This window comes from Tachyglossus aculeatus, chromosome 10 (genome assembly GCF_015852505.1).
Source record: "Tachyglossus aculeatus isolate mTacAcu1 chromosome 10, mTacAcu1.pri, whole genome shotgun sequence".
Classification (NCBI taxonomy): domain Eukaryota; kingdom Metazoa; phylum Chordata; class Mammalia; order Monotremata; family Tachyglossidae; genus Tachyglossus; species Tachyglossus aculeatus.
In genome coordinates this window covers 59,294,170-59,320,200 of record NC_052075.1, presented here as the reverse complement: position 1 = coordinate 59,320,200, position 26,031 = coordinate 59,294,170, and the positions used below count along the sequence as shown (strand labels likewise).

At 57.1% G+C, this 26,031-nt stretch overlaps 3 protein-coding genes across 4 annotated transcripts in view; 2 read left to right on the top strand and 1 right to left on the bottom strand.

The window, feature by feature from the left end:
- Nucleotides 1-827: 827 nt before the first annotated feature.
- NABP2 (nucleic acid binding protein 2) lies at nt 828-4,901 on the bottom strand. Of its 2 annotated transcripts, XM_038752627.1 has the most exons (8): nt 4,824-4,901; nt 3,836-3,946; nt 3,264-3,402; nt 2,617-2,688; nt 2,312-2,376; nt 2,120-2,201; nt 1,950-2,013; nt 1,447-1,572 (listed from the first exon to the last, which is right to left on the bottom strand). In XM_038752627.1, exons 2-8 carry the CDS (start codon nt 3,912-3,914, stop codon nt 1,543-1,545), a joined length of 531 nt encoding a protein of 176 aa, XP_038608555.1. In that variant the 5' UTR covers nt 3,915-3,946; nt 4,824-4,901; the 3' UTR covers nt 1,447-1,542. The 2 variants fall into 2 exon arrangements, with proteins under 2 accessions (XP_038608554.1, XP_038608555.1); XM_038752626.1 differs by lacking the exon at nt 2,312-2,376 and having other exon boundaries at nt 828-1,572.
- A 6,381-nt stretch (nt 4,902-11,282) lies between these two features.
- On the top strand, nt 11,283-21,855 carry RNF41 (ring finger protein 41). Its single transcript, XM_038753224.1, has 7 exons — nt 11,283-11,368; nt 16,429-16,610; nt 18,303-18,414; nt 19,468-19,739; nt 19,826-19,961; nt 20,073-20,176; nt 20,311-21,855. Exons 3-7 carry the CDS (start codon nt 18,325-18,327, stop codon nt 20,660-20,662), a joined length of 954 nt encoding a protein of 317 aa, XP_038609152.1. The 5' UTR covers nt 11,283-11,368; nt 16,429-16,610; nt 18,303-18,324; the 3' UTR covers nt 20,663-21,855.
- Nucleotides 21,856-24,457: 2,602 nt separating this feature from the next.
- SMARCC2 (SWI/SNF related, matrix associated, actin dependent regulator of chromatin subfamily c member 2) overlaps nt 24,458-26,031 on the top strand; it is a 28,227-nt gene continuing 26,653 nt past the window's right edge. Inside the window, 1 exon segment of the mRNA XM_038752486.1 lies at nt 24,458-24,573. Coding sequence (XP_038608414.1) covers nt 24,463-24,573 — 111 coding nt within the window. The 5' untranslated portion in view covers nt 24,458-24,462.

The window sequence follows — 26,031 nt, the reverse complement described above, 5'->3', positions numbered from 1 at the left end:
GTCCCCAACCTCACCGCTCTGGGCCACCACCGCCGGGGACTGGGCAGGGCAGGGCGGGGCAGAGGCGGGAAGGAGGGGTGGCGTTGGGCCCGGGGAGGCAAATCCAGGCCTTGGGGGCCATTAGCCAGGCAGGGGTTAATGATTCACGTGGCCTGAGCAGGGGTCAAAGGTCAGGTGCCTTTCCCCCTTCCCCCACCCATACGGAGCTGAGGTTTCCCCTTCCTCCTGGGATGTGGGTGCGCGTGAGGGAGAGTCGGTGTGCGGGCATGAGTGTGCTGCCCTTCTGCCGGCTTTCTCCTCAGACCCTCGCTGCCTCTCCTCCCCATCCTCCTAACTCCCCTGACACCTGTCCAGGGTCCCCCTTCTCCTCCCACCCCAGCCCAGCCCCGTGCAGACCCCCGCTCCGTCCTTCCCCAGTCCCACACCAAGTCGGCCCCCGGTCCTAAGACAGAAGCAGAACTCAGGCTAGGGGCGGAGGGTGTGGGAGGGCTCCCCAACCTGGACCCCCATGGGCCTGTGGCGGGGGTGAGGGGATGTGGGGTGTGAGGAGGGGTGGCAGGGGTGCAGACAGGGCCCGCTGGCCCAGGTGGGCAACGGAAGAGTTTACCTGGCCTTGGTTCAGGGAGGGAAGCAGCAGAACAGTGTCTTGGTTGCTGAGGGTCAAGGGTCACCTACTGGGGGCCCAGGCAGGAGGCGGAACCCAATCTTAAAGAGGCAGGCGCCGGGCGCCGGGCCCCGGACACTCACTAAGGTGTCCCTCTGCCCAGCCCCCTTCAGATCTTGACTCCCCCCAGCCCCAAACACACACCAGGACCCCCAGACAGCAGTGGAGATGAGTGAAATGGAGATATTTATTGGAGGTGGGGGAACGTTAGGGAGAGACATGCGTGGGCAGAGACACGCGCACATACACACACACACACACAAAAACACATACATGCACACACTGCCCCCCGCTCCCCTCAGTACGGAGTCTTCTGAAAACAGGGGAAAGCCGATCCTGCCCCCACGAGCCAGGGGGTGAGAAACAAAGGCAGTTCCGAGGCTCTAGGCTCTGACAGGGTGCCCAATGCCCACCCCTTCAGTTCCACCCCGAGTGGGGGAGCTTTCAATCGATCGATCGATCGATCGATCGATAGCACCGATCCAATGCTGAGCACTCTAAGGGGATGGGAGAGTACGACGGATAGAGCAGACAACGATCCCTTCCCTGAAGGAGCTTACAATCTACTGTGTTCAGAGCACTGTGCTAAGCACTTGGGAAAGTACAACAGAGTTAGCAGACACGATCCAGGCCTCAAGGGGCTTTTTCTTGCTCTGATACAGCCCCCCCTCCAGCCCCCACCTTGGGGTAGGCGGGGTGGGGGGCCTATCTCTTGCTGTTTCTTCGTGTCTCTTTGCCATTGCTGATGGGGTTGTTGGGGGGCCCGGGGCCCGGCGGGCCGGCGGGGGCATGGCCGGGCTGGCTGCGGGTGATCCGAGTGCTGGCGGGGTGCGGGGGAGCGTGAGGAGGGTGGGGGCCGGCCCCGGGGCTGGGAGCGCTCAGTCCATTCCCGTTTTGATTTTCAGAGGCTGCGGCGGGGGGACAAGGAAGGGATGGGGGAGGTGAGCAGACAGAGGGGGAGCAGAGGCTTTGCACCCGCTATCCTAAACCCAACCCTCTTCTGCCCTGCTTCACCAGGGGAATTGGAAGGGCACGGAGGACCCAAACTCGGAAGGAAACGAGCTGAGGGTCACAGTGATCCCCAAGCAGAAGAAAGGTCAGTGAGCTTCCTGTCCGATAAGAGCGGGACACCACCATCCAGAGTCCAGGCCTATGCCCCGTCCTGGCCCCTGGCCACGGCTGGAGCCCGGGGCCCGCTCGGATGAGGAGGGGAGAGACCTCAGATGAGGAGCTCTCTTGGCCGGGGCTATGGCGCCAGGAGTAGTCACGGTTAGGGGGTTCTTACCTGGAGAGGAGGCCGGGGGTCCGGCCGGCTGTTGGGGGGCTGGGGGCCCGCTGTCATTTTGAACCTGGGAGAGAGCAGCGACTCAGTCGGGGCCCCGTCGACCCACCCGGCTCTGGGACCAGGGACTGGGCCCCGGCTCGCCCGCTCCCCTCCCCGCAAACTGCACTCACCACTTTTCCGGGGGGCAGCTGGGTGCTGTACTCTGGATTTGGCTCGCTGAAGTTGGGGACCTCCGAGTAAACCATGCAAAACCTGCGGGGAGGGAAGGTTACTCAGGGGCAGGCCCCGACTCCACTCATCCTCTCTGTCTGGCTCGATCGCTCATTCGCTCACTCCACATCTGTCGCTGTTTCTCCACCCACCTCCACCATGAGAGAGGATGATCCTTGAGGGCAGGGAACAGGTCCCGGGCTTCTGCCGTACTTTCCTGATGGTCAAGACATGGCAGCGCCCCGGGGGGCATCGCTCAGTGTACAGCGCCACTGATGCTCAAGGCAGGGCAGGGCCAGGGGGTGGGTCCGAGAAGACCCCCTGACTAGAGACAAGGGGTCGTGGGCGCCTCTGTTCCCCACCGGCCTTCATCCCTCCCTCCCCCCAGAGCCTCCCATCCCCCATTCTTTCACCGCCCCCAGCTAAGGATTATACCCCCCACCCCCAGCAATCTTACTCTCCAATCTTCTGCAGGTCTCCCCCACGGCCCGTGTACAGGGTCAGGCAGCCTTTGAACACGGATGCGTACCTGGGTGGACACGGGGGGGGTGCGGTCAGTGGGCTGGGCCATCTTCCCAGAGAGTCCCCTAGTCCCCAGAGAAGGGTCACTGTCCCAGTCCGTGTCCAGTGGATCCTGAGCTGGCCCCTCCAAATCCTGCCCTCGATGAAGGCCGCACCCCTTGGCGAGCCAGATGGTTTGATGAACTGGATCAGATCGGGCTTCCCAATCCTTCCCCCCCAAAGGACTCATCCCTTGGTGAGCCGGATAATTCTGTAGGCTGGACCAGAGAGAGAGTCTCTTCTGGCCCCCCCACCCCCATACACGTACACCCACAAACACACACTACCTGCCTCAAGATGGGGAACATCCCCTTGGCGATTTGGATGATTCCCCGGGCTAGATCATGGGGTCCTCCCACCCCACCATCACCCCGAGCTGGCTGCCTGTGGGCACACACCCCTTAGAGAATCAGATGGTGTCAAGGGGTTGGTTCGAGAACACTAGAACAGGGCCTGGCACATAGTAAGCACTTAACAAATACCACAATTACTATTATTATTATTATCATCAAGGTGCCCCCTGGCCCCGGCTGGAGGACCCACCCCTTGGTGAGCCGGATGATGTCTCCAGGCTGGATCAGTGTGCCCGCGTCATCCCAAACGGAGATGTTGATGCTGCCAGTCTTGTCTGCCACCTTACAGGTACGCACCTCATGTCCATCCTTGGTCTTGGTTACTCGGCCTGAGGGCACAAGGGTGAGTCACTGGTCCCTCTCCAGTCTGAACTGAGATTACGGGGGGCTGAAGGGAATGCTTGGTGCTGGGGGTGAAGGCAGGGAGGAGGACGAGGGGTTGTGGTCCCCAGGGAATGTTGGGAAAGACAAGACCACCTCCCGAACCGCCCCCACACACTCCCTGAGACCGCCAGCACGCAGTTGGAGCTGGAGATTTCCTGGGAAGCGGGAGTTTCCCAAGAGTTTGGAAGGAAGAGAGAGGGGAAAAAGATGACAGGTGAGTGGACTCCAAGCAGGGGGTTGGGTGGGCCACGTTTCCAGTTCCCAAGCCCGGAAGGGGGCTTCTCCCGAGCGGCCCCGTGCCCCCGGGCACCATATCCTGGGGTGCCCGCTGCCCGGGTGGCACCAGCCGGGGAGGGGCGACGGTGCCTCACCCCGCACCTGTCTCCAGCACGATGAAGATGAGGTTGAGGTTCTTGAGGCCCGGCTTGATGTCTTTGACGAAGGTCTCCGTCGTCATGGTGCCGCCGCTTTTACCCCTCGCTGTGGGGTCTGGGTGGGAGGAAAGGGTCAATCAATCAATTGCATTAATTGAGCACTTACTGTGTGCACAGCACTGGACTAAGTGCTTGGGAAGTCCAAGTTGGCAACATATAGAGCCAGTCCCTACCCAACAGTGGGCTCACAGTCTAAAAGGGCTCACAGTCTAAAAGATAAATAAATGCTAATCATCATCAATCGTATTTATTGAGCGCTTACTATGTGCAGAGCACTGTACAAGCGCTTGGGAAGTACAAATTGGCAACATATAGAGACAGTCCCTACCCAACAGTGGGCTCACAGTCTAAATGCTAATGAATAGCAATGGTATTTGTTAAGCAGTTACTATGTGCCAAGCACTGAGGATACCCACTGTTGGGTAGGGACTGTCGCTATATGTTGCCAACTTGGCCTTCCCAAGCGCTTAGTCCAGTGCTCTGCACACAGTAAGCGCTCAATAAATACGATCGATGATGATGATGAAAGCGATTAGGCTGTCCCACGTGGGGCCCCCAGTCTTCATCCCCATTTTCCAGATGAGGGACCTGAGGCACAGAGAAGGGGAGCGACTTGCCCAAGGGTCGGCGACCACCCGGGTTAAGGGGAGGGTCTTCAATCCGTCCCCCCCCCCCACGCCTCGACGGGGGCAGTCGCTGGAGCCATCCCTTCCCCTTCTCCCTGCTGGGGCCTAGTCCAGGCCTGGTCCAAGCGCTTAGTACAGTGTTGTGCACACAGTAAGCGCTCAATCAATACGATTGATTGGTTGATTGATTGATTGATTGGCCCCCCACCACCAGGTCGGGGTCCGGGGAGGGCAGGCGATGGGGGGCTTCGGGGGGGGTCTCCTTCTCTCTCTCCTTTTCTCTCCCTGGAGATGCCCCGCACTCACCCAGCCCGCACAGCCGAGGGCCGAGGACCGGTCCTCCTCCGCCCTCCTCCGCCGCAGGATGGCGCCCGATGGAACGTCCAGCTTTGGACATTCCAGGAAGTATCGAGGGCCGGGGCGCCGCGGCCAATCAGCGCGGCCCCCGCTCTCCTCCCGCCTCGGCCCCAGCCAATCCGAGGCCCGGGTCCTCCGGCGGGGGGGGAAGGGGGCGGGGCCGCGAATTAAAGGGACCGCAGGGACTTCCGCGCGTGCGGGGAGGGGGGCAAGACAGCAATCAATCAATCGTATTTATTGAGCGCCCACTGTGTGCAGAGCACTGGACTAAGCGCTTGGGAAGTCCAAGTTGCCAACATAGGACGGTCCCTTCCCAACAGTGGGCTCACAGTCTAGAAGGGGGAGACAGAGAACAAAACCTATCAACAAAGTAAGTAGAATAGATATAATAATGATGGTGTTTATTAAGCGCTTACTATGTGCAAAGCACTGTTCTAAGCGCTGGGGAGGTGACAAGGTGATCAGGTTGTCCCCCGGGGGGGGGGGCTCACAGTTTTAATCCCCGTTTTACAGATGAGGGAACTGAGGCTCAGAGAAGCGAAGTGACTTGCCCAAAGTCACACAGCTGACGGTTGGCAGGGCCGGGATTTGAACCCACGACCTCTGACTCCAAAGCCCGTGCTGTTCCCACTGAGCCATGTTGATACCATCATGGCGCTTAGTCCAGTGCTCTGCACACAGTAAGTGCTCAGTAAATACGATTGAATGAATGAATGACCCACCGACTCACAGTCTTCATCCCCATTTTACAGATGGGGGAACTGAGGCCCAGAGAACTGAAGTTCTGAGGGCCCAGACTGAGCCCCCTTTTATCTCTCCTCCTCCCCACCCCCCCCCGCCCTACCTCATTCATTAATTCAATCAATCGTATTTATTGAGCACTTACTGTGTGCAGAGCACTGTACCAAGCCCTTGGGAAGTACAATCAATCAATCAATCGTATTTATTGAGCGCTTACTGTGTGCAGAGCACTGTACTAAGCGCTTGGGAAGTACAAGTTGGCAACATATAGAGACGGTCCCTACCCAACAGTGGGCTCACAGTCTAGCCTACCTCCTTCCCCCACCACCGCAGCATTTGTATATATTTGTACAGATTCATTACTCTATTTTACTTGTACGTATTTGCTATTCTATTTATTTTGTTAATGATGTGCATATGGCTTTAATTCTATTTGTTCTGACGATTTTGACACACCTCTATGTTTTGTTTTGTTGTCTGTCTCCCCCTTCTAGACTGTGAGCCCGTTGTTGGGGAGGGATCATCTCTGTTGCCGACTTGTACTTCCCAAGTGCTTAGTACAGTGCTCCGCACACAGTAAGCGCTCAATAAATTGAATCAATGAATAAAAGGGGCAGCTGGAGAGGGTGGGCTGGCATGGGGGCCAAAGGGGCTGAAATGACAGGAAGGTGGATCTTTCAGACAGACAGGACGATGCCTTCACCGTCCCTGGATTTCCTTACTCCTAGTCTGCTCAGGGAGGGTGAGGGGGGACAGACACTGGGAGGCAAGGATGGCAAGGCGCTCAAACCCCTCACCGCTGTAGGAACAAAACTCTTTGTACTGTATTTTCTCAGTTTACTCCCCTTCTCCCTATCATCACCCCCCGGGAGGGAAACACTGGTCGGGGGCAAGGGGGACATGGAGAGAAAGTTGCCCTTAATGGCACAAACTTGCTCCCTCTCTGAGGTCCCCTGGGCCTACCCATCCAAGTGGCCACTCTCCCCAAGATGATTTATTTATTTATTCACTCTCCCATATATTCACTTTTTTATAAGCAGCATGGCCTAGAGGAAAGAACATGGGCCTGGGTAGTAGAAGACAGTCGCTTAACTTCTCCTTGCCTCAGTTCTCTCATCTGCAGAAGGGGGATTCAATGCCCGTTCTCCCTCCTACTTAGACTGTGAGTCCTGATTAAATGCAAATACCATAATTATGATTATTATTGTTGTTGCTATAACTGATTATTAATTTACATATGCTAAGTGTTTACTAAATACCAAGTACTGGGGTAATAATAATAATGATGGCATTTATTAAGCGCTTACTATGTGCAACGCACTGTTCTGAGTGCTGGGGGTATACAAGGTTGTCCCACGGGGGGCTCACAGTCTTAATCCCCATTTTACAGATGAGGTAACTGAGGCCCAGAGAAGTGAAGTGACTTGCCCAAAGTCACACAGCTGACAATTGGTGGAGCTGGGATTTGAACCCATGACCTCTGACTCCAAAGCCCGGGCTCTTTCCACTGAGCCACGCTGCTTCTCTGTAGATACGAGATATCTGTATCTCCGTAGCCTGTTGGGTAGGGTCTATCTCTATATGTTGCCAATTTGTACTTCCCAAGCGCTTAGTACAGTGCTCTGCACATAGTAAGCGCTCAATAAATGTGATTGATGATGATGATGACCCAACCACTGTCCACATGGAGCTGATGGTCAAAGGCCAAGGGAGATCGGGTATTTTATAGGTGAGGAAATGAAGCACAGATAAGTTATTTTGTTAATATGTTTGGTTTTGTTCTCTGTCTCCCCCTTCTAGACTGTGAGCCCACTGTTGGGTCCAGGGACTGTCTATGTTGCCAACTTGGACTTCCCAAGCGCTTAGTACAGTGCTCTGCACACAGTAAGCGCTCAATAAATACGATTGATTGATTGATTGACTTGTCCAAAGTTACCCAGCAGAGAAGTGGCAGAACCGGGATAAAAACCCAGAGGCCTGCAGCAAGGGAGAGAGCCCTCCCCACAATCCCCACCCTGACCCCTCCGAGATTCCAAAGCTCCTTTCCCTCTAAGCCCAGAGGATGAGGCGGCAGTGGCAGGGTGATAATATTAATAATAATAATGATGGCGTTTGTTAAGCACTGACTGTGCGAAGCACTGTTCTAAGTGCTGGGGGCGGGGATACAAGGTGATCAGGTTGTCCCATGTGGGGCTCACAGTCTTAATCCCCATTTTACAGATGAGGTAACCGAGGCTCAGACTTGCCCAAAGTCACACAGCTAAGTGGCGGTGCTGGGATTAGAACCCATGACCTCTGACTCCCAAGCCCGGGCTCTTTTTCACGGAGCCACGCTGCTTCTCCTTCTCCTTCGTATCCTTTTAGACTGTGAGCCCACTGTTGGGTAGGGACTGTATATGTTGCCAACTTGTACTTCCCAAGCGCTTAGTACAGTGCTCTGCACACAGTAAGCGCTCAATAAATACGATTGATTGATTGATTCTCATAAGTGGGGCCAGTGTCCTCTCGCACCAGACCCCAGGACTCTCCCCCTCGTCCCCCTCTCCATCCCCCCCATCTTACCTCCTTCCCTCCCCCACAGCACCTGTATATATGTTTGTACGTATTTATTACTCCATTTATTTTACTTGTACATATCTATTCTATTTATTTTATTTTGTTAGTATGTTTGGTTTTGTTCTCTGTCTCCCCCTTTTAGACTGTGAGCCCACTGTTGGGTAGGGACTGTCTCTATATGTTGCCAATTTGTACTTCCCAAGCGCTTAGTCCAGTGCTCTGCACACAGTAAGCGCTCAATAAATACGATTGATGATGATGATGATGCCTAGTGAAAGAGACCATTCCCCCTCGCCCCCTCCACCAGGACTCCTTCTGTCCCCTTTCTGCAGCTTGGAGGATGAGGAAACAGCAGCAGCATGAGACAAGTTTCGACTTTCAGACAAAGTTGGGAAGGTTGTGGGTTCCAACAAGACTGTGACTGCTGTACTCTGAGCTGTGAGCAAGTGCCCACCCCCTCCCTGCCCCCTGCTATCAGTCAATCAATCAATCAATCGTATTTATTGAGCGCTTACTGTGTGTTGAGCACTGGACTAAGCGCTTGGGAAGTACAAGTTGGCAACATATAGAGACAGTCCCTACCCAACAGCGGGCTCACAGTCTAGAAGGGGGAGACAGACAACAAAACAAATTAACAAAATAAAATAAATAGAATAAATATGTACAAGTAAAATAGAGTAATTCATTCATTCATTCAATCGTATTTATTGAGCTCTTACTGTGTGCAGAGCACTGGACTAAGCGCTTGGGAAGTCCAAGTTGGCAACATATAGAGACGATCCCTACCCAACAGTGGGCTCACAGTCTAGAAGGGGGAGACGGAGAACAAAACAAAACAGAGAAGCAGCGTGGCTCATTGGAAAGAGCCCGGGCTTTGGAGTCAGCGGTCATGGGTTCAAATCCCAGCTCCGCCAATTGTCAGCTGTGTGACTTTGGGCAAGTCACTTCACTTCTCTGGGCCTCAGTTCCCTCATCTGTAAAATGGGGATGAAGACTGTGAGCCCCCTGTGGGACAACCTGATCACCTTGTAATCTCCCCAGCACTTACAACAGTGCTTTGCACATGGTAAGCGCTTAATAAATGCTATCATTATTATCATTATATTAACAAAATAAAATAAATAGAATAAATATGTACCAGTAAAATAAATAGGGTAATAAACATGTACAAATCAATCAATCAATCAATCGTATTTATTGAGCGCTTACTGTGTGCAGAGCACTGTACTAACTTGGGAAGTCCAAGTTGGCAACATATAGAGACGGTCCCTACCCAACAGCGGGTTCACAGTCTAGAAGGGGGAGACAGACAACAAAACAAGACATATTAACAAAATAAACAGAATAGATATATACAAGATAAATAGAGTAATAAAATCCCATCATTATGAGGTAATCAGGTTACCTCATATATAATATAATAATATAACAATAATATAATAAATTATATAGAGACAGTCCCTACCCAACAGTGGGCTCACAGTCTAAAAGGGGGAGACAGAGAACAAAACCAAACATACTAACAAAATAAAATAAATAGGATATGTACAAGTAAAATAAATAGAGTAATAAATATGTACAAACATATATACACATATACATCATCATCAATCGTATTTATTGAGCGCTTAGTGTGTGCAGCCCACTGGACTAAGCGCTTGGGAAGTCCAAGTTGGCAACACATAGAGACAGTCCCTACCCACCAGTGGGATCACAGTCTAAAAGGGGGAGACAGAGGACAAAACCAAACATACTAACAAAATAAAATAAATAGGATATGTTCAATTAAAATAGAGTAATAAATATGTACAAACATATATACATATATACAGGTGCTGTGGGGAAGGGAAGGAGGTAAGATATACATCATCATCATCATCATCATCAATCGTATTTATTGAGCGCTTACTGCGTGCAGAGCACTGGACTAAGCGCTTGGGAAGTCCAAGTTGGCAACATCTAGAGACAGTCCCTACCCAACAGTGGGCTCACAGTCTAAAAGGGGTCTATAGTCTATAAAAGTCTATTTATTTATTTATTTTATTTGTACACATCTATTCTATTTATTTTATTTTGTTAGTATGTTTGGTTTTGTTCTCTGTCTCCCCCTTTTAGACTGTGAGCCCGCTGTTGGGTAGGGACTGTCTCTCTATGTTGCCAACTTGTACTTCCCAAGCGCTTAGTCCAGTGCTCTGCACATAGTAAGCGCTCAATAAATACGATTGATGATGATGATGGACTAAGCGCTTGGGAAGTCCAAGTTGGCAACATCTAGAGCCAGTCCCTACCCAACAGTGGGCTCACGGTCTAAAAGGGGGAGACAGAGGACAAAACCAAACAGACTAACAAAATAAAATAAATAGAATAGAATAGAAATAGAATATCCAGGTGCTGTAGGGAAGGAGGTAAGATACAAACATATAGACAGGTGCTGTGGGGAGGGGGCTCAGCCTGGGCACATAGGAAGCGCTTAACAAATATGGTTGTACATATTTATTACTCTATTTATTTATTTATTTATTTATTTTGCTTGTACATTTCTATCCTATTTATTTTATTTTGTTAGTATGTTTGGTTTTGTTCTCTGTCTCCCCCTTTTAGACTGTGAGCCCCCTGTTGGGTAGGGACGGTCTCTAGATGTTGCCAATTTGTACTTCCCAAGCGCTTAGTAATCAATCAATCAATCAATCGTATTTATTGAGCGCTTACTATGTGCAGAGCACTGTACTAAGCGCTTGGGAAGTACAAATTAGTACAGTGCTCTGCACATAGTAAGCGCTCAATAAATACGACTGATTGATTGAAATACCACAATTAATATTAAACGCTTCTTCCGCCCCCCCCCTTCCAGCTCGACTCCTCTCCCGAGGCTAGAGAGCCCCCCCTAAGGACCGCAATGACTTCCGGCGGAAGCGCCGGTCTAGCCCAACTCCTCCCTTTCTCGTTGGTCTCCGGGCCGCAAGAGGAGCAGGGTATGAATGGGTGGGAGGGGGAAGGGGCGTGCGTGCGTGCGTGTGACGTGTTTCCGGCGGGTTGCGTAGCGCCGGTGGGCGGGGCATCCGGCGGGGCCGGCTGCTGACGGAGGAGGGGGGGCGGCGGGGGCGACGGCGACCCCCCCCGCCCCGGAGGTCCGGGGCCCAAGCTGCAGGACCGGACGGCCGCGGACGCTCGGGAAGCCTCGGCTCGGACCGGCAAAGGTGCGTACTGCGCCTGCGCGGGGGATGCCCCCTCTCTGCGTCTGTGTGCATAGAATAATAATAATAATAAAGGCATTTATTAAGCGCTCACTCTGTGCCAAGCCCTGTTCTAAGCGCTGGGGAGGTTACAAGGTGATCAGGTTGTCCCACTGGAAGCTCCCAGTCTTCACCCCCATTTTGCAGAGGAGGGAACTGAGGCCCAGGGAAGTGAAGGGGCTTGCCCAAGGCCCCCACAGCTGACGAGGGACGGAGGCGGGATTCGAACCCATGACCTCCGACTCCCAAGCCCGGGCTCTTGCCAGTGAGCCGCGCAGCTTCTGATGTATATACGTCAATCGATCGTGTTTATTGAGCGCTTACTGCGTGCAGAGCACTGGACTAAGCGCTTGGGGAGTACAAGTTGGCAACATAGAGAGATACATATATATATATATATATGCATATATATGTATGTGTACATGTATGTGTGTGTGCGTGTGTGTGTCTGTGGTTTCAAGCAGTAGGGGAATTAAGGAGGGACGGTCTGAGGGTGTCGGGCTGGGGTCGCAGGTAATAATAATAATAATAATAATGGCATTTATGAAGCGCCTAGTACAGGGCTCTGCACCCAGTAACTGCTCAGTAAATGCGACTGATTGATTAAGCGCTTACTATGTGCAAGGCTTACACAAGGGGATACAAGGTGATCAGGTTGTCCCACGTGGGGCTCACGGTCTTCATCCCCATTTTACAGATGAGGGAACTGAGGCCCAGAGAAGTGAAGGGACTTGCCCAAGGCCCCCACAGCTGACGAGGGACGGAGCCGGGATTCGAACCCATGACCTCCGACTCCCAAGCCCGGGCTCTTTCCCACTGAGCCGCGCTGCTTCTGATGGATATACGTCGATCAGTCGTGTTTAGTGAGCGCTTACTGCGTGCAGAGCACTGGACTAAGCGCTTGGGGAGTACAAGTTGGCAACATAGAGAGATACATATATATATATATATATATATATATACACATATATATGTATGTGTATATGTGTGTGTGTGTGTGTGTGTGTGTGTGTGTCTGTGGTTTCAAGCAGTAGGGGAATTGTGGGGGGACGGTCTGAGGGTGTCGGGCAGGGGTCGCAGGTAATAATAATAATGGCATTTATGAAGCGCCTAGTACAGTGCTCTGCACCCAGTAAGCGCTCAGTAAATACGACTGATTGATTAAGCGCTTACTATGTGCAAGGCTTACACAAGGGGATACAAGGTGATCAGGTTGTCCCACGTGGGGCTCACGGTCTTCATCCCCATTTTACAGATGAGGGAACTGAGGCCCAGAGAAGTGAAGGGACTTGCCCAAGGCCCCCACAGCTGACGAGGGACGGAGCCGGGATTCGAACCCATGACCTCCGACTCCCAAGCCCGGGCTCTTTCCCACTGAGCCGCGCTGCTTCTGATGGATATACGTCGATCAGTCGTGTTTAGTGAGCGCTGACTGCGTGCAGAGCACTGGACTAAGCGCTTGGGGAGTACAAGTTGGCAACATAGAGAGATACATATATATATATATATTATATATATATATACACATATATATACGTTTGTGTATATGTGTGTATATGTATGTGTGCGTGTGTGTGTCTGTGGTTTCAAGCAGTAGGGGAATTGTGGGGGGACGGTCTGAGGGTGTCGGACAGGGGTCGCAGGTAATAATAATGGCATTTATGAAGCGCCTAGTACAGTGCTCTGCACCCAGTAACTGCTCAGTAAATACGACTGATTGATTAAGCGCTTACTATGTGCAAGGCACTGTTCTGAGCGCTGGGGGTATACAATCAATCAATCGTATTTATTGAGCGCTTACTGGGTGCAGAGCACTGGACTAAGCGCTTGGGAAGTACGAGTTGGCAACGTATAGAGACAGTCCCTACCCAACAGTGGGCTCACAGGCTAAAAGGGACTACAAAGGGACTAAAAGGGTCTACAAGGTGCTCAGGTTGTCCCACAGGGGACTCAGAGTCTTCTAGACTGTGAGCCCACTGTTGGGTAGGGACTGTCTCTATATGTTGCCAACTTGGACTTCCCAAGCGCTTAGTCCAGTGCTCTGCACACAGTAAGCACTCAATAAATTTGATTGATTGATTGATCAGGTTGTCCCACGGGGGGCTCCCGGTCTTCATTCCCATTTTCCAGATGAGGGAGCTGAGGCCCAGAGAAGTGAAGTGACTTGCCCGAAGTCACACAGCTGACAAGTGGCGGAGCCGGGATTTGAACCCATGACCTCCGACTCTAAAGGCCGGTTCTTTCCACTGAGCCACGCTGCTTCAATACGATTGAATGAACGAACGGGAGGCCGGTGGTGGGAGTAGCCTCGGGTCAGTCCGGACAAATCCAAACCGTCTTGAAGCCCGGGGACGCCCCATCATCATCAATCGTATTTATTGAGCGCTTACTATGTGCAGAGCACTGTACTAAGCGCTTTCCCTCCCCCCGGCCTCCACCCTCCTCCCCAACCCAGCCGCAGTTTACCCCTCAATCACCCTCCGCCCACCTGGCCCTCCCCAAACCAGGAGGCTTCCGGAACCGGTGGGAATCAATCAATCAATCAGTCGTATTTATTGAGCGCTTACTGTGCGCAGAGCACTGTACTAAGCGCTGGGAAGCCCTGGAGCGGGGGAGGACCCCCTCCCCTCAATTGGCTGGCATTTAGCCTTTTAGACTGGGAGCCCACTGCTGGGTAGGGACTGTCTCTATATGTTGCCAACTTGGACTTCCCAAGCGCTTAGTACAGTGCTCTGCACACAGTAAGCGCTCAATAAATACGATTGGTGATGATTTAGCTTCTCCCCCTCAGCCCCCCAAATGAGGCTGCTAATTAGGCCACTACTCCCGGGCAGCTGCCGGGGAAGGGGAGGAGGTTGGTTGGAAGGGGCAGGCCCGACACAATATAACTCTGCTTTTAGACTGGGAGCCCACTGTTGGGTAGGGACCGTCTCTATATGTTGCCAACTTGGACTTCCCAAGCGCTTAGTACAGTGCTCTGCACACAGTAAGCACTCAGTAAATACGATTGATTAATTGCCCGCAGCTGGCACGCCGGCTCCTCCAAACAAGGAACAGCGGGGGAAGCGAGACAAGATGCCAGGAGATTCTCCAGTCATCGGGAATCTGGACTCCTTGGGATCCCCAGGCAGCAGACACGGCCCTGGCCCTCAGAGAGCTCCAGGTGCAGCGTGGCGCAGTGGAAAGAGCCAGGGCTTTGGAGTCAGAGGTCATGGGTTCAAATCCCAGCTCTGCCAGTGGTCAGCTGTGTGACTTTGGGCAAGTCACTTCACTTCTCTGGGCCTCAGTTCCCTCATCTGCAAAACGGGGGATTAAGACTGCGAGCCCCCCATGGGGCAACTTGATCACCTTGTAACCTCCCCAGCGCTCAGAACAGTGCTTTGCACGTAGTAGGCGCTTAATAAATGCCGTTATTATTGTTAAGTGCGATAGGAGAGGCTGCACCTGGCCTAACTCTTCCCATCCATCCATTCATTTATTCATTCAGTCGTGTTTATTGAGTGCTTACTGTGTGCAGAGCACTGGACTAAGCGCTTGGGAAGTACAAGGCGGCAAAATATAGAGACGGTCCCTACCCAACAGCGGGCTCACAGTCTAGAAGGGGGAGACAGAAAACAAAACATGTAGATGGGTGTCAAAATCGTCAGAACAAATAGAATTAAAGCTACATGCACATCATTAAGAAAATAGAGTCGTAAATATGTATAAGTAAAGTAGAGTAATAAGTCTGTACAAATATATACAAGTGCTGTGGGGAGGGGAAGGAGGTAGGGCAGGGGGGATGGGGAGGAGGAGAGGAAAAAGGGGGCTCAGTCTGGGAAGGCCTCCTGGAGGAGGTGAGCTCTCAGTAGGGCTTTGAAGGGAGGAAGAGAGCTAGCTTGGTGGATGTGTGGAGAGCCCACTGTTGGGTAGGGACTGTCTCTATATGTTGCCAACCTGTACTTCCCAAGCGCTTAGTACAGTGCTCTGCACACAGTAAGCGCTCAATAAATACGATTGATGATGATGATGATTCCGGGCCAGGGGAAGAACAGGGGCCGGGGGTCAACGGCGGGACAGGTGAGAACGAGGTACAGTGAGGAGTCTCGTGGCCGGGGAGAATTGGGAGACAAGGGTGGAGCGTGGTAGGGAATGAAGGGTCAAGGGGGAGGGCCTGGATCAGGGAAGGCTTCCTGGAGGAGCTGGTCTGGAGCTGCCATGGCAAGGGCAGGGACGGGCTGCCAGTTGTCTCTTGGGTGGACCCAAGCAGTAAAGGACACGTCCTGGGGACCCCTCCCACCCCCGTGCTGTCCTTCCGGGCTGTCCCTCTATTTGTCTGGTCAGCCCAGCCCCTCCTCCTCCTCATCAATCGTATTTATTGAGCGCTTACTCTGTGCAGAGCACTGTACTAAGCGCTCCCTGGCTCCTGCCGTCCATCTGTACGTCCTGCCAGTGATCGGCTTCGAGCCGGCTCAGAGAGGAGAGGTCGGAGCCCGTATCAGTAGTTCCCCTGCCGCTCCCTCCCCCTCCCATCTGTCCTCTGCCCTGGATGCCCGCGCTTTGGCTCGTCCCCTGCGCACCACCTGGCTCTCAGTCAGTCATCAGGCCATCATGACACTGACTGCGCGTCTACTGTGAGCAGAGCACTGGGCCGAGCGCGTGGGAGACCTCTTTCTTCTGGCCAAGTCTCCTCTTGCCTCGTGCTCCCCGACTACCCTCCTGGGTGGGGAGGGGGGTCCTGCCCAGGGACCCAGCTGCCCCTGCCAGAGGCCCACCCGACGGTCCAGCGGATGTCCCGGGGGCAGGATCCGGAGAGATGACCGGGCCCACGAGTCTGGGAAGGCTCAGGCGTTTCTGAGGGTGGGAGTCAAGCTGGGGAAGAGAGTAGCGGATGGGGAGGGTGTCGGGGCTTGTGCCATTGGGTCGGGGGAGGCGAGGTGTGTGCTTTGAGGTGCCCTCACCCCCGGTGCCTCCTGGGGCTGGCTCGCGTCCTCAGCTGGGCCGACGGTCCTGACCATCCCGTCTCCCCCCGCTCCCGTCGACAGACCGTTCCCGCTTGTGGCGCCTTGGCCGCCCCGCGGCGATGGGGCCCGCCGGCAGTGAGGATCCCGGGCACTGAGCAGCCGGTGCCATGGCTGCCGCGGCCGACCTCCCTCCAGGCCCAGGACACAGCCTCCGGGGGGCCCAGGCTGCGTGAGGCTGGAGCTGCTCCCCCATTGATTGTAAGGTCAGTTGCTGCCTCCCCTCTGTCCCCCCCTCCCCCCCAAAAAACAACACTTTGCTCTCCAACTCCTCCTTTCCCCAGGCTAGTAGGGGTGGGACGGTGTGGCAGGCCCGGGAACTTTGGCCAAAAGGGGAGAGTGGGTAGAGGAGACAGAAGGGGGAGGCTCCGGGAGGGCGAGGGTGACCACCTCAGGGTTCATTCAGGTAGGAGGAGGAGGGGAAGGACCAGCCGAGATCCCTGGGAGGGCAGATTGGAGGAGCGGGTGGGTTAGGGAGAGACCTGGGACAGCAGGCCCCTAAATTCTCCCCAGCGGGGCCCAAGTGCGAGGAGCAGGCGGGGCTCAAGCCTCTCTGCTGATCCATTGTCATCCAAGATTGGGAAGCCAGATGTTATGGCTGGGCAATGGGATGGGGGTGACGGGGGTGAGAGCTCTCAGCCCATTCAGGGAAGAAGCTATGCCCATCTGAGAGAGAGTAGAGGGTACCACTTGGGGAGAGGGGCCAAGGGGCAGTGCTTGGCCATTTTCCCCCCTTCCCTTGGTGGGACAGGCAGGCAGGCAGCCGACGGTATCAACTGAGCCCCCCTAACTCTGTGCGCCGCACTGTACCTTGCCCTTGGGAGACTGCAAAAGGGGTAGCGGACCCAGTCCCTGCCCTCACAGGGCTTATGGATTAGACGGGAGGATGGACGCTAAGGTCGATTATAGGCGGGAGGAAGAAGGAAAAGGGGATTCGGCCATGAGTTAGCGCTCACACGATATGGTGAGAAAGAAATGAACAGAAGGACTCTGGGTGGCTGTGGGATCCGGAGTGTATTATCAGTGCAGAGGGGTCGATGGGACAGTAGTCGGGGAATAGGGTGGGGAGTTGAGAGCTGAATCAGGGAAGACCTCCTGGAAGAGATGTGATTTCCGAGGGGCCTTGAAGATGGGGAGACCGCCTGTCAGCCAGATGTGAAGAGGGAGGGAACCAGAGGTCAGTGGTGGGAGAGTCCAGATACGGGCCCAGGGAGTAGGTTGGCTTGAGTGGAGTGGAGAGTGCAGGCTCGGGGGAAGTGGGGGAAGAGCCGGCTTAAGTAGGGAGGAGGGAGCTGAAAGTGAGCGCTTTCAAGCCGGTGGTCAGGAGTTCCCGCCGGAGGCACAGAGAAGGATGGGCATCCGTTGGGGGAATTTGAGGAGTGGGATTGAGGGGAGAGGACCAGCCCCAACCGTGCCCCTTCTGTACGTGTCACTCCAATGTTGCAGAGTCTCCTGCCCACCTTCTTCCCCGCACCCTTCCTTCTTCCTGCTCCCCATCCACCGCCCCGAGCCCAGCCTGCTCTCTGGGGGTCCCTCGGACAGTCACTGCCCTGAGGCTGGGGCTACCCGCCCATCCGCCCACCAGCCTCGGGAGTCTAGTACGAATATAAGCGCTCCCCCCGCCTTCCCTTCCCACCCCCCCAAAATTCTCAGCGGTCCCGGAGCCTTCCCGAGTCTGGGAGAGGGAATCTAGGCGCGGGCCCAGGCCTGTGATGGGTGGTGGGAGGCGAAGCCCCCTGGGTCTGGTGTGGCCGGACCAACCTCGGCCCCTCCCACCCCTCCCCACCGGCTCCACCCAGCCTCTAGCAGAGGCGGCGGGGAGGACCCCAGCACCCCGGAGGGCGCGAGTCCGGTTACCCTGGCCCCCTCACCCGTTGGCTCCTCCTCTCCACCCCCAGGATCCGGCCTTGGTGATGAGACATGGGGTATGATGTAACCCGCTTCCAGGGGGATGTTGACGAGGACTTGATCTGCCCCATCTGCAGCGGGGTCCTGGAGGAGCCTGTGCAGGTGAGCGGACGGGGTCCAGCCTGGGCCCGGGGGGCCTGGGTTCTCATCCCGGCTCTTCCTCTTGCCTGCTGCGTGATGTAGGGCGCGTCGCTTCACTTCTCTGTATCTGTTTCCTCATCTGTGAAATGGGAATTTAATCCCTGTGCTACCTGCCCCTCAGACTACGAGCCCCATGGGGGATAGGGACTCTTTCCGATCTGATTGTGTCATAGCTACTCCAGTGCTTAGCACAATAGCAAGCACTTAGTATCACTGTGACTAGTAAGAAGCAGTTGGAGGATCTGAGTTCTAATCTTGGCTCTGCCACTCGTCTGCTCCGTGACAGTGGGCAAGTCGCTTCACTTCTCTGTGCCTCAGTTTCCTCCTCTGCAAAACATTCTCCCTCCTACCTCGACTGTGAACCCCATGTGGGGCCAAATTATCTATCTACCCAAGTGCTTAGTACAGTGCTTGATACCTAGTACCACAATTATTAGTAGTAGTGTTAGTAACGGGAAGGGAGCCAGGCCTGGGCATCGAGGGTTGTTAGGACCTCGCCGCCCCCCCCGCCCCTCACCAGGGTCCCCCGCTTCAGGAAATGAAGCGATGGTCCCGCTGCCCAGCTGTCGGTGACCGTTGGGTTCGTAATGACCCGAAGTGCTTATTGGGTCTCTGGGTCTGCCGGACTGTGACACGCACCCCTCCCACGGTGACCCGAGAGCCAACGGGCTGTGGTTGGTGTGTGTCTCTTCCCTGCCCACCCCCGCCAACCCCTAGTTCCCCCCAGGCCTGCCCAGAGAGCTGGCCGGGAGAACCTAAGGGAGAGGCAATTTGGAATAGAGTGGAGACCCCCGCCAAACTGGCCCCCCAAATATGTATGACAAGGGGCCCGGCAATTGGGAGTTAGGGCCTGGGGGCCACGGACCAGCCACCAACGCGTCTAGCCCGTGGGTGGGGGTGGTGAAAGGAGCATCGTGCAGCAGGGTACAATCTAGATGGATGGGGGGGCGCGGGGAACTCCTCGGGGGCAGCCCCCACCCCCCCACCCCGCCGGCTCTCTCTCTCTCTCGCCAGGCCCCACACTGCGAGCACGCCTTCTGCAATGCCTGCATCACGCAGTGGTTCTCGCAGCAGCAGACGTGCCCCGTGGACCGCAGCGTGGTGACCGTGGCCCACCTGCGCCCGGTGCCCCGGATCATGCGGAACATGCTGTCCAAGCTGCACATCGCATGCGACAACGCCGCCTTCGGCTGCGCGGCCGTGGTGCGCCTGGACGCCCTCATGGCCCACCTCGGCGACTGCGAGCACAACCCCAAGCGACCCGTCACCTGCGAGCAGGGCTGCGGGTCGGTGTCCGGGGAGGCGCGGGGGGGGAGGGCTGCCCAAGCGTCCGGCCGTGCGCTGAGCGGGCCGGTCTCTCCTGGGCCCGCAGCTTGGAGATGCCCAAGGACGAGCTGCCCAACCACAATTGCATCCAGCACCTGCGCTCCGTGGTGCAGCAGCAGCAGGGCCGCATCGCCGAGCTGGAGAAGGCCTCGGCCGAGCACAAGCACCAGTTGGCAGAGCAGGTGGGAGGGCGGGCGGGCGCCGGGGAGGGAGGGAGGGGGGCTTTGGCTGGCGTGGCCCTCCGGCCCCGCTGTAACCCGTGTCCGTCCGCACCCCTCCCCGGCTCCCGGCAGAAGCGGGACATCCAGCTGCTCAAGGCTTGCATCCGGGCCATCCGCAGCGTCAACCCCAACTTGCAGAACTTGGAGGAGACGATCGAGTACAATGAAATCCTGGAGTGAGTGCCGGCCGGGGCCGAGGGGGCGAGACGGGAGCCGGGTGGGCCCACGGCGGGGGACCGGAGGGGTGGACTGGGCTGGGACAGCCTGGGTGGAGGCGGCCGTCTGACGTGCGTCTGTGCCGGTGCCCCAGGTGGGTGAACTCCCTGCAGCCGGCCCGCGTGACGCGCTGGGGGGGGATGATCTCCACGCCGGACGCCGTCCTCCAGGCCGTGATCAAGCGCTCGCTGGTGGAGAGCGGCTGCCCGGCCTCCATCGTCAACGAGCTGATCGAGAACGCCCACGAGCGCAGCTGGCCCCAGGGCCTGGCCACGCTGGAGACGCGCCAGCTGAACCGGCGCTACTACGAGAACTACGTGGCCAAGCGCGTGCCCGGCAAGCAGGCCGTGGTGGTCATGGCCTGCGACAACCAACACATGGGCGAGGACATGGTGCAGGAGCCAGGGCTCGTCATGATCTTCGCCCACGGGGTCGAGGAGATCTGAGCCCCGGGGCGGGGAGGGGGATGTGCAGAGGGGGGAGAGAGCCCGTCGGCCCTCCTCCCCAGGCCGGAGCCAGCCCACTGAAGCGCCGATGCCACAGTACGGGAACGGGAACGGAGCCGGGGGCGCGCAGCTGCGGACCCCCTCCCACCCCCCTGCTGCCAAGGGGAGGGCGGCGGTCCTGCTGGGGCCACTGATGCCAAATACAAATTGCTCAAGGGCCAGAGAGAGGGATTCAGCCAAGCGGGGACCCCCTCCCACCCCGTTCTTGCCACACAGGAGCCAGGCTGAGGGGGGGTCCCAGTAGGGGAAGACAGAGGAACAGGCCTCTCCTGCCTGGCTCCATCCCTTACGCCCCCCCCAACACACACGCTCACAACCCTCCACCTCCACGCATACACCCACCCACCCACATCGGGTGCGCGGGGTGTCTTTGTCATTTTTCTGACTGTTGTTATTTTGTCTGTCTCTTCTCCATTTCCCCTTCCCTTAACTCCAACCCCCTCCACCGCCCCTCAGTCCCGTCCCCCCCACCAAGGGTTTAATTTATTCAATTTTTTTAAAAAAAACCACAACAACGACAAAAAGCGACAAACCGAGCATTTATAACCTTTTCTTCCACTGGTCCTGGCGCTGACCTGGTGCGGCTGAGCACCCCGCCACGTGCTGCGGAGCGTGGGCAGAGGCAAGTGAAGAGGCCCCGGCCCTGACTGCGAGCGGCGTGCCCCCTCCCCAAGCCCCGCGGGTGTCCACAGCAATTGTTTCACTTACCGGGGCCCGGAGGAGGGCATCCTGGTGGTCCTGTTCTCCCCGGCTGCCGGGGGTCTAGCCTCCTCCGTCCCTGGGCTCCAAGATCTGGGCAGACCCACCCTGCCTCCCGCTCCCCTTTCCCCCAGACCCGAGTTATCGCCTGGGGGGCTGGGAGAGGAGGCAGCACCCCTCCTTTCGTGCTCAGGAATTAACAAATGTTGCTGCTGCCGCCAACCTAGCTCTGGATGTGTTCAGCTTCTCTCCGGCTCCTCTCGCTCTGTCCCTCCCCCGCCGGACACTGGGCCCTGGGCAGCTGGCTGCGCTTGGGGGCGAGTGGGCGGGCGGGCTGCTAGCCACTCTGCGTGCGTGCATGTGTGCGCGGCGTGTGCTCCGTGGGCGCTCCGTCCCTCCGTGGTGACTGCTGCACTAATAAACCTTCTCCAGTCCCCGCCGGCCTCCTGTCCGCGCCCCTCTAACTCCCGCCTCGCCCGGCAAAGGGTGCCCCTCTACTCTCTCGCCACCCCCCGCCGTCCTCTGTCACTCTCCTGCTCCGGCCCGGGGTCTCTGGAGGGAAAATTAGGGGTAACCCCAAGGCTGGGATCGGACCCCCGCCCCAACGCTGACCGCCCGAGGAGCGGGACTGGGCTGCCCTCTCCGTGCCCACCTCCGCTGCCCCTTGCCAGGCACCGGGCACTCTCCCATCCCGGGAGCCGGGTGGGGGATTCCCTCCACAGCCGGAGGGACTCGACCGATCAATCGTTCGTCTCTGTTGAGAGCTTAGTGTGTGCAGAGCGTTGTACTAAGCGCTTGGGAGAGTCCAGTACCACCGAGTTGGTAGACACGTTCCCTGCCCACAAACACGACGCTATACTCGGGATGGGAGAGAAGCAGGGCTCCTGAGGCCTGAGTCCCTACACTACTCCAATCATTCCCAACTTGGACTTCCCAAGCGCTTAGTACAGTGCTCTGCACACAGTAAGCGCTCAATAAATATGATTGAGCACACCGAGTTGAGGGAGAGAGGACAAGCCCCTTCTTCCCCCATCCCTCTCTAGGGTAGTTTTTTAAAAAATGGTATTTAAGTGCTTGCTTTGTGCCAGGCACTTGTAAGCACTGGGTAGTACCAAAAATAGTCTTATTATGGCATTTGTTAAGAAGCTGCAGTGGAGAAACGGTGTGGCTAAGTGGAAAGAGCCTGGGCTTGGGAGTCAGAGGTAGTGGGTTCTAATCCTGCTTCTGCCACTTAGCTGTGTCACTTTGGGCCAGTCACTTAACTTCTGTGGGTCTCAATTCCCTCATCTGTAAAATGGGGATGAAGTCTGCGAGCCCTACTTGGGACACCCTTCATTCAATTGGTATTTATTGAGCACTTTCTGTGTACAGGGCACTGTACTAAGCGCTTGGGAAGTACAAATCGGCAACATAGAGATGATCCCTACCCACCAATGGGACTACCTGGAACCTCCCCCAGCATTTAGAACAGTGCTTTGCACATAGTAAGTGCTTGACAAATGCCATCATTATTATTAAGTGCTTACTATGTACCAGGCACTGTACTAAGCGCTGGGGTGGATACAAGCAAATCAGGTTGGACACAGTTGCTGTGTCCTGTCCTGACAGAGAAACAGCATGGCTCAGTGGAAAGAGCACGGATGTGGAGTCAGAGGTCATGGGTTCAAATCCCCGCTCCGCCAACTGTCAGCTGTGTGAATTTGGGCAAGTCACTTCACTTCTCTGGGCCTCAGTGACCTCATCTGTAAAATGGGGATTAGGACTGTGAGCCCCCCCCCGGGGGACAACCTGATCACTTTGTAACCTCCCCAGCGCTTAGAACAGTGCTTTGCACACAGAAAAGCGCCTAATAAATGCCATCATTATCATTCTTATTTATTATTAAATAGGGCTCACAGTGTCAATCCCCCTTTCACCGAGGAGGTAACTGAGGCACAGAAAAGCGAAGGGACTTTGCCAAGGTCACGCAGCAGACGAGTCAAGTTGGACACAGTCCCACATTTTAATCCCCATTTTAAAGATGAGGGAATTGAGGCAGAGAATGAAGTGACTCGCCCAGGGTCACACAGCAGACGAGTGGTCTAGCGGGATTAGAACCCAGGTCCTCTGACACCAAGGCCCGGGGGCTTTCCACGTGACCCCGACCCCGGAGAGACGTCCCGCCGAAAGGCGCTGCGGTGGGGGGGGGGGGGGGGGGGGGGAGGAGGGAGGAGGAGGAGGGAGGGAGCGGGAGGCCGGCCGGCAGGGGGCGCTGCGCTGCGGGGGAGGAGGGAGGAGGGGGAGCGGGGCGGCCGGCCGGAAGGGGGCGCTGCGGGAGAGGAGGGAGGGAGCAGGGCGGCCGTCCGGCAGGGGGCGCTGCGGGAGAGGAGGGAGGAGGAGGAGGGAGGAAGAGAGCAGGGCGGCCCTCCGGCAGGGGGAGCTGCGGGGGAGGAGGGAGGAGGAGGGAGGGAGCAGGGCGGCCGTCCGGGGGAGGAGGGAGGGTGGAAGAGGAGGGAGGAAGGAGGAGGGAGGGAGCAGGGCGGCATTCCGGCAGGGGGCGTTGCGGGAGAGGAGGAAGGGAGGGAGGAGGGAGGAAGGGAGGGAGCAGGGCGGCCGTCCGGCAGGGGGAGCTGCGGGGGAGGAGGGAGGAGGGAGCAGGGCGGCCGTCCGGCAGGGGGCGCTGCGGGGGGAGGAGGGAGGGGAGAAGGAAGGGGGAGGAGGGAGGAGAAGGGGGAGGGAGGAGGAAGAGGAGGGAGGAGGAGGAGAGCGGGAGCAGGGCGGCCGTCCGGCAGGGGGCGCTGCGGGGGAGGAGGGAGGGGGAGGAGAAGGGGGAGGGGGGAGGAGGGAGGGGGAGGAGAAGGGGGAGGGAGGAGGGAGGGGGAGGAGAAGGAGAAGGGGGAGGGAGGAGGAGGAGAGCGGGAGCAGGGCGGCCGTCCGGCAGGGGGCGCTGCGCTGCGCTGCGGGGGAGGAGGGAGGAGGGAGGAGAAGGGGAGGAGGGCGCGGGGCGGCGGCGGCGGCGGCGGCGGCGTCGGGTCGGGGGAGGAGGAGGGAGGAGGGAGAAGATGGCGGTGCGGAAGAAGGACGGCGGCCCCAACGTGAAGTATTACGAGGCGGCGGACACCGTGGCCCAGTTCGACAACGTGCGGCTGTGGCTCGGAAAGAACTACAAGAAGGTGCGACCGCCAAGGACAAGCGCGCGCGGGGGACACAAAGCGGGGCCCCGGGGGGGGGAACCCTCCCCCCCCCAAAAAAACACCTCCCGCTAAAGCCTCCCGAGCGACCCCCGGGCCCCGAGGCCTCCCCCCGACACACACACACACACACAACCCGGACTACCGTGGCCGCCCTGCTTCCTCTGACCTTCTCGCCCCCCGCCCGGCCCATCCCCCGGGGCTGCCCCTGCTGCCGGGGGAGGGGGCGGCGGGACCCCCCCCAGGCGGCAGGCTAAGGCTCCCTGGGGGCGGGGAGACCCCCCCCTTCTTATCGCCCTCAATCAGTCAATCAATCAGTCGTATTTATTGAGCAATTACTGTATGCAGAGCACTGGACTAAGCGCTTGGGAAGGACAAGTTGGCAACACACTACCCTCCCGCTCGCCTTGGGGGTTGGGGGGCTGGGAGATCGGGGGCCGCCTCGGGCCCCCCCACCCTGCCAGCACAATGAAGGCTCCGTCCCCCTAAGCCCCCCGAAGCCCCCCGACCCGAGGGGGCTGGAGCAGGGTGGTCTTCGTCCCCCTCGCCGCCCTGCCCACTTGCCGGAGGGCGAACAAAGGGTGCAGGGCCGCGGCCTGGGTCCGGGGGTCCGGGGGTCCTCGGTCCGGCTGGCCCCCTCCTTTGTCTGCAGGCTGGGTGGCGAAGAGGCGGGCCACGCCGCCCCCCAGGGCTGATGCCCGTGGGAGCCCCCAAAACAGGGCCCGACCCCCCTTCTCCTCCCGCTGGGGAGACCTAGGGGGAAGTGAGATCCGTGCCCCTTCTCTGGGTGGGGGTCACCGGGCCGCTGCCCCCTGAATTATCCAAGCCCCCTCTGACAATCAGCTGCTGGGCCTGCCACACTCAGCACCGCCCGCACCATGCTGCTGTCACTGAACAACACACAAGCACACTCCTGCCTCTCATCCTACTTGCCGTGACCTTTGACCCGAGGCAGTCGAGGCCCCAGAACGGGGATTGACTTTCTCACCCACCGGACCCCGGGTCTTTTTAAGCCTCCCCCCCACTGGCCTCTCCTCCTTTCCACCTTTTCTTCCCCCACAACCCCCTTTCCCAGAGGGGTCTTTCCATCTGTAGACCCGGGAGCAGACGGGGGTCACCGGGTGAAGAGCAAGTTAAGGAAGCAGGGAGGGTGGTCCGGTAGTGGGGGCAGAAGCAGCTGCAGAGGGCCCGTGGCTAGCAGGTGGTCCGCTTCCTTGACCCATCTCTGCTTTGGGCGGGAGGGGATCCGGCCAACACCCCCCCACCACTCCAGGTTGTCCCCCTTCCCTTTCCGCAGGGAGGCAACATGGCCTGATGGAGAAGGCATGGGACCAGCAGCCAGAAGAGCTCTGCCTTTGGCCTGCTGTGGGACGTTGGGCAAGTCACTCGGTCCCTCTGGGCCTCTCTTTTCTCATCTCTAAAATGGAGAGAAGATCCCTG

Bases quoted from the DNA above. Each gene is read 5' to 3' on its own strand.
- NABP2 (XM_038752626.1), bottom strand. From the start codon at position 3,914: ATGACGACGGAGACCTTCGTCAAAGACATCAAGCCGGGCCTCAAGAAC. The intron at 3,403-3,835 runs GTGCGGGGTGAG...TTGTGCCCTCAG, and splicing joins CTTCATCGTGCTGGAGACAG to GCCGAGTAACCAAGACCAAG. The intron at 2,014-2,119 runs GTGAGTGCAGTT...GCTCTCTCCCAG, and splicing joins AGCTGCCCCCCGGAAAAGTG to GTTCAAAATGACAGCGGGCC.
- RNF41 (XM_038753224.1), top strand. From the start codon at position 18,325: ATGGGGTATGATGTAACCCGCTTCCAGGGGGATGTTGACGAGGACTTG. The intron at 19,962-20,072 runs GTGGGAGGGCGG...GGCTCCCGGCAG, and splicing joins AGCACCAGTTGGCAGAGCAG to AAGCGGGACATCCAGCTGCT. The intron at 20,177-20,310 runs GTGAGTGCCGGC...CCGGTGCCCCAG, and splicing joins GAGTACAATGAAATCCTGGA to GTGGGTGAACTCCCTGCAGC.